The sequence below is a fragment of the Gracilinanus agilis genome, chromosome 2, assembly GCF_016433145.1.
Source record: "Gracilinanus agilis isolate LMUSP501 chromosome 2, AgileGrace, whole genome shotgun sequence".
In the NCBI taxonomy this organism is placed as follows: domain Eukaryota; kingdom Metazoa; phylum Chordata; class Mammalia; order Didelphimorphia; family Didelphidae; genus Gracilinanus; species Gracilinanus agilis.
In genome coordinates, this window is record NC_058131.1 from 97,433,709 (window position 1) to 97,441,171 (window position 7,463).

The 7,463-nt window shown below is 40.4% G+C and overlaps 1 protein-coding gene across 1 annotated transcript in view; it reads left to right on the plus strand.

Moving 5' to 3' along the window:
- The first annotated feature begins 464 nt into the window (after positions 1-464).
- Positions 465-7,463, plus strand: part of LOC123233332 (stonin-1-like) — an 88,081-nt gene continuing 81,082 nt past the window's right edge. Inside the window, exon 1 of the mRNA XM_044659470.1 lies at positions 465-2,411. Coding sequence (XP_044515405.1) covers positions 465-2,411 — 1,947 coding nt within the window. The remainder of the gene's footprint in view (positions 2,412-7,463) is intronic.

Here is a 7,463-nt window from a genome sequence, read left to right on the forward strand (position 1 = left end):
AAAACTATCACCCAGAGCTGAGGGCCATTTTTGTATTTTGATCTAATTCATAGACCAGCCATTCAGAGCCCATTCAAGCTAATTTTTCATTGGCATATCTGTAAAAGACCCAAAGTTGTTGCCATGCCACAATAATTCACCTATTATTGATGATGATGCTGTTCTTAATGAAAAACAACTAAGCCTTAGATGAGCAGTTTGATTGCAAGTACTCTGAGGAAGAGATTACAATTTATGATGTAGCTACCACAGATCTGTACACTTATAATTCCTTCTCATGTAGTGGGATGATAAAGCATTGTTAAATTAAATTGAACTGAAAAGTGCTTTATATTTTTAGCTCCATGAAAGCAGGTAGCATGCAAATCTGGATACTTTTCTATTTGAGTACTTATCTATTTTTTTCTTTTAAATAGATACTTCATGTGTAATACACCAAGAAGTGCATTGCTTGATTCTCCAAAATGTATTCTGCTAACCCAGCCAACTGGGTCACATTTGAAGATGAGCCACTTTCTCAGTCCCCTCAAAAATCAAAGAATTTTCCACTGGAGAATCACAGCGTCTGTAAACCAAATGGACTTACTCTGAATCTCCCCGGCCTCAAAGAATCCTATGCTTCTTCCTCTACAAGTGGTACCCCTCTTTCTTCCCCCATTGTGGACTTGTACCTAAGCCCGGGCCCCCCAAGTAACTCTCCCCTTTCCACACCTACCAAAGACTACCCAGGCTTTCCTTATATTCCGAAAGCAGAGGGGATTCACGCACTTTATCCCATTCCTGAATGGTCCTCAAACAACCCACTCCCAACGCCAGGGGCAGATACTTCATTATTCCCTTCCAAACTCAGCTCTCCTGCCCAATCCTCCACACCCAGTGATCATTTGTGTAAGCTTCCAGACGCCAAAGTGGGGCATCTGAATGAGAGGAGCCCTCATCCTCCCAAACCTGAAATCTTGGGCCATCAACGTGACTTTCCACAGTTCCAGTATTTTCAAGAAGACTGTGCTTTTTCGAGTCCCTTTTGGAAAGAAGAGTCTTTACCTAGCACCTCCCCTTTCAGTTCGGACCCTGAGGGAAAAAATCACAGGTCTAGCAGAAAGATGGCCCCTCCTGAACAGAAAAGTCTCAATCAATGTTCATTCAACTATGTCTGTGAAAGGCTTGAACACCTGCAAGCTACGGCTGATGCTACAGACTCCATTGGAAGCCTGTCGATGCAGTGTCTGTACACTGGAGACAGCAGCCCTTCCTTTGTCCCCCATACATTATTCAGAAGTCAGCAGAAAGTTGGGTGGTCCTTCATGCTTAGAATTCCGGAGAAGAAAAACATGATGTCTTCTAGGCAGTGGGGGCCAATTTTCCTGAAAGTTTTGCCAGGAGGGATTCTGCAAATGTACTATGAGAAAGGCTTAGAGAAACCGTTTAAAGAGCTTCAGCTGGACCCTTACTGCAGACTCTCTGAACCCAAAGTCGAGAACTTTAGCATGGCGGGAAAAATCCACACTGTAAAGATTGAGCATGTGACATATACAGAGAAAAGGAAGTATCATTCTAAGACAGAAGTAGTCCATGAACCAGAAGTGGAGCAGATGTTAAAATTGGGCACCACAGACTACCATGATTTCCTCGAATTTTTGACAGTCGTAGATGAAGAACTGATGAAACTCCCTCCTCTTTCCAAACAAAAAAGAAATTACGAAGAACAAGAAATTTCCTTGGAAATCGTGGACAACTTCTGGGGGAAGGTCACTAAAGAAGGAAGGCTAGTTGAAAGTGCTGTAATTACCCATATCTACTGCCTCTGCTTTGTAAACGGAAATACAGAATGTTTTTTGGCTTTAAATGACCTGGAGCTACAGAAGAAAGATGAGCGCTATTTTGAACGAGATCCTGAAAAGAAAGGAATTGAAATTCTTGAATATCATTTTCACAAGTGTGTGAAAACACAAGAGTTTGAGCAGTTGAGGATCATTAAGTTTTCCCCATTAGATGCTTGTAGATTTGAGTTGATGCGTTTCAAGACATCCTATGATGGGGAGGACCTTCCATTTTCGGTGAAGTCTGCTGTGGTTGTCCAGGGGGCATATGTTGAGCTTCAGGCTTTTGTCAACATGGCCTCGTCTGCTCTGGCCCCAACCTCTTCTGGTCCTTTGAGATTCTGTGACCATATAATGATCCATTTTCCAGTCCCAGCCCAGTGGATCAAAGCACTTTGGACCATGAATCTCCAGAGGCAGAAGTCCTTGAAGGCCAAAATGAACCGTCGGGCATGCCTCGGCTCTTTACATGAACCAGAATCAGAACCCGTCATCCAGGTCACGGTGGGAACAGCGAAATACGAGAGCGCCTATAGGGCGATCGTGTGGAAGATTGATCGGTTGCCTGACAAAAACTCAAGTAAATATCCGGTTTTCCCAGTTGTTTTCCAATATTGTGGGGTTTTAAATGTTTTCACTCTGCTGTTTAGTGCACACAGTCTCAAATATCTAAATAATTCTTTCAACTGAGGCTCTGACTACACAACCAATACTGCTGGTTGAAAGGTGAAAAATGTGGTCAGGTTGGTGTTTTCATAATGCAAAGTGACTTAGTTGGATTTATTTTAAATAGACAACTGGGTCTTTTTGGCTAGTTCCCTTTGACCTAGGATCCTATTTCCGATGGGACACCAAGGATAGTTTGTCGGTGAACCTTAGATTTTTAGAGACATTTTCCTAAACATCCTAGTTTCCCAGAAATAATGGAACTTTGAGAATTAGAAGAGACCACAGTTGTTATCTAATCCCATTTATGCCTAAAATAACCTATAATGAATTTATAACCCACAAATATATTTTGGCTCTTTTGGCTCTGTATCAACTCTTGCATATCGCAGATTCCATAGGTTTATCACTTATTATGCAAAATTAGATACATTGACATTTTAGGTCTGCTTAATTAGGGCCTCTTATTATTATTATTTTAACTTATTTATTTTACCAAATTGACAGATTTTCTAGAAGATCTAACTTAGAGGGACAGGTAGGCCCAGAGACGGGAGGTCCTGAGTTCAAATCTGGATTCATATATACTTCCCAACTATGTGACCCTGGGCAAGTCACTTAAAACGTCATTACCTAGCCCTTACTGCTCTTCTGCCTTGGAATTAATACACAGTATTTATTCTAAGATGAAAGTAAGGGTTTAAAAATTAAAAAAAAAATCTATCTCAAAAGGGACCTTAGAATTGGTCCTCTGATCTAACTCTGAACAGAATAAGAATACCTGATTGAAATATCCCCCATGAATAATCATTTAGACTTTGCCTGAAGACCCTCAGTGAGGAGAAACCTTCTGGGGAACCTATTCTTTTTAGAGTCCCATTCCAATCCCTATATTAAGAAATTGGATTGTTGGGTGGCACAGTGGATAGAGCATGGGTCTTCTTCATACACTTATTAACTGTGTAATGCTAGTAATAGACTATGTAATGTAATGGACAAGTCACAACTTTATTTGCCTTTTAAAAAAGAAAGAAGAGAAGTTGGGTTGTTTCCAGGGGATAATTTGGGGTAAAGAGCAAGGTTAGTGGTAGATTCAAAAGGGACAGTGTCTATATTAGTGTGGCCCAGTTCCAAGGGGGTTTCACTTGGGCATAGATGCTTACCTAAAGGATTCTATGTAGTTGATTCTACCTTAGATTCTTTGCAGGTTAATAAATGTTGGGGCCCAAAGCAGAACCATAACTTAGGTAGGGCAACTGGGCCTTTGTACCACCTTAGGCCCTGGGCTGAAATTTAGAGGTGTGCTTTCTCCTCAAGTACTCTTCCATCCTGGGTCCATTGTCCCCAACATTTGCAAGTTGATAGTTGTCCTGGGCTATAATATTCACAGTACTTTAGTTCTACCATCACTCTTCCAGGTCTCAGTAGCTTTCCTCTTACATGTCACCACTGGAGCATCCTCACCTCATCCTGGAGTCATCGAAGATGTCTGTGCTCTAAGTTCTCCTATGGCTATATTGCTCCTGCCTCCCGACCCAGTTTCCCACTTCCCCTATGCCATTGTCTGCTCTTCCTCATACTTTGACCTCCTAACAGGAGCTAAAGGTCTCAGGGTTTCTGACTGTGCCATGATGATTCTGGCCAGACTTTTAGGGTGATACATTGCCATTTCCCCAGTGTGGGTGCACAGAGTAGAGCAGACCGAATTCTAGGGCTTGCAGGAAAATCATTTATGGAACAATGAAGTTGAAGGCCAGCACATAATTGGTGAGGTGAGATCTGGAGCATCTTGGTGGGCTTTGTCTTTGCCTGACCCATCTTGCCCCCTCTACTAATGGTAATCTTCCCCAAGCAAATACTGCATGGTCTCTTAGTCTCCAACTCATCCCCTGTCACCTCTCAATTTCTCTTTTTTTATGGAGGACTTGCCTCAAGTACTCTGAAATTATTGGCTGTAGCTCTGATCCCAAGAGTAAAATGGACTTGATGCATCTGCTCAGAAACAGAACAGAAGGACCTTTACTTCCCAAGGCTCCCAAACCACTCCCATTTACCAGGGACCTCCAGCCTAGTTTGTTGATGGCTGAGTTGTATGTAGTTAGATTCTTAGAATGTTCTACCCCAGGACTAGGTTCCCCAGAATTCCATCACCTCCCAGAATCTCTTTCCTCCTTCATCCCCACTTTGCATGCTTGCTAGTTTGTATATAATTGGGTATAACCACACCTCCCCTCTCCCTTCTCCTGCTTGTGCGGTCAGGGAAGTGGCTTTTTCTTTACTGAGGGTTGCTGTTTTTCCTTCTTCAGGTTATTATAAATAAACTTTATAAAATTATAATACTTGGAGTATTTTGGATGTTAATTTTTAATCTTTACAGTTGGCTTTTGTAAGTTATCATATTGATTGGGATCAACACTTACTCAATTAAAAATTTGCCAAGGTTCAATACATAGGTAAATAAATTATTTGTTTTTCTCTTTCATTTGTTTGCTGAGGAAGGGAGTAAGATCATCATCAAAAAAATCTTCCCTGGGGATTTTGAGGGTGATAACCAAATATATGGTCTTTTTATATGGGCGATTTTTTGTTTGTTTTTGGGCTAGATCTATGATTTCATTAGTCAGTCAATAAGAACTTATTAAGCATCTAGTAGGTGCCAGGCACTGGGAATACAGAGAAAGGCAAAAGATAGTCATTATATCTAAGTCCCTGCATCTAAGGAGCCTCACAGACTAGTGGAGAAAACCCTTAACCTTCTGTCTTAGAATCAATACTGTGTATTTATTGGTTCCAAGGCAGTAGAGAGATAAAGGCTAAGCAATGAGAATTAAGTGATTTACTCAGGATCACAGAGGTCAGATTTGAAGCTAGGACCTGTCTCTAGGTCTGGCTCTCAATCCACTGAGCCATCTAGCTGCCCCCATGAAAATGAAGATATACAAACAAATATGTATAGGATAATTAGAGATAATCGATGGAGAGAAGGCACTAGCATGAAGGGATATCAGAAAAGGCTTCTTATAAAAGGTCAGATTTTAGCTAGGACTTGAAGGAAGCCAGAGAAGCTAAGAGGCAGAGATGAAGAGGAAGAGTGTTCTAGATGGAGGAAATGCCACTGGAAATGCCCAGAAATCAGGAAATGGATTTTCTTGTACTTCCCTGGGTGGTGGTGACTCATCTGTAACTTATAGTCTTAGAGCATTGCCTGGGGCTCTGAGAAGTTTGGTGACTTGCTCAGTCAGGCAGCCAATATGGGAAAAAGTCAGGACTTGAATTTAAGTCTTTCCACCTTCAATGACAGTTCTCTAAGGACAGCCTTATCCACTTCTGAGGTTAGAGAGGTTAATCAAAATGGAATGTTTCCTTCAAAGGAAAACAGATCAAGGGCGGTCTTTTTCTGCTTAAGATTAATACCTGATCTAATTAACATTTGTAGAGCTAGACCAAGAGAAGTAGGTCCTGATGATAATGAGGCACAGGGCAGTAGAATTATCTTTGAGGTCAGTGATGGGCACAGGGACCTGAGGAGGTCAGTCATGTTTCACCGAGTGAATAGCAATTAGAAATGTGTTCTTAACGGCCGGGTAGGGAGAAGTGTTCAAATAGCAAATTCTTATTGTTCAGCCTAGTGGTACTGCCAACCAGCCTCGAGGAAATAAAACTTTCAAGCTCAGTCAATCCAATTCGAACTTTATTTTTTAAATTCGTGTTAGAGTAATGGATCCTCCTTTAAAAATTTTAATTGTTACATTATGTTTTTTTTTTTTAATCCAGTGCTGTTTAAAACATTTTCCATTGAATCTGACTCTTTGTGACCCCATAATATCCATGGAGTTTTCTTGGCCAAGATACTGGAGCATTTCTTTCTCCAGTGGAGTAAGGCAAACAAGGTTAGTGAGTTGCCCAGGCTCATACAGCTAGTAAGCATCTGAGGTCAGATTTGAACTCAGGAAGATGAGTCTCCCTATCTAATATTTTCTTGCAGAAGGATAGCAAGAACCCTCTATTGAGCACTTTATTAATTGAGCCATCCAGCTGTCCCTTTCCTAGCATTAAATGTGATGAAATGATAATTTATTGATGAAACAGCATTATAGTATGTATAGAGGGGTTGGGGGTCAAGGGAGTATAAGAAGGATGTGAGAATGGTTCCCTGTCCTGTGTGTTTATGATATATGTGTATAAACTTGGCAAGACAATAGATGAAGTACATTTGGAATGAGTAGGCAAGGTGTAAACATTTAGAAACCGGAAGATTTTAATGATTTGCTAACTAGCTATTGGCTACAAAGGGAATGAATATGTGAAATGCCGTTCTCAGGTAGGCAAATAAAAAATGAGTTGGAACTTCGAAAGTGGTTTTTTCAAAGGTACTCAATGCCATCAGCTCCATCTAGTATTCCTTTTTTTTTTTAACTTTAATTGATTTTATTTTTAAATTTTTTTCTATGGTTACATGATTCTTATTGTTTTCCCCCTCCTGGAGTACATGTATTATCACTCAAGCCCTATTTCCATATTATTCATTTTTGCAATAGAGTAATCTTTTAAAACCAAAATCTCAAATCATATACCCATATAAACAAGTGATAAATCACATGTTTTCTTTTGGATTTCCACTCCCACAGTTCTTTCTCTAGATGTGAATAGCATTCTTTCTCATAAATCCCTCAGAGTTGCCCTAGATTGCTGCAGTGCTATTAGAAACAAAGTCAATGACATTGGATTGTCCTACAATGTTTCAGTTACTGTGTATAATGTTCCATCCAATTGTATAAGTGGAGATTTTGTACTTTGAACTATGTATCCCAGAATTCCTTAGTGTTCCCCCAAATTCCTTTCTGTTTTATCCAGAATGTTTTTCTTGTAATTGTTTATAAGTTCTGAAAACTCCGCCTTTCTCTCTCTCTCTCTCTCTCTCTCTCTCTCTCTCTCTCTCTCTCTCTCTCTCTCTCTCTCTCTCTCTCTCTCTCTCTC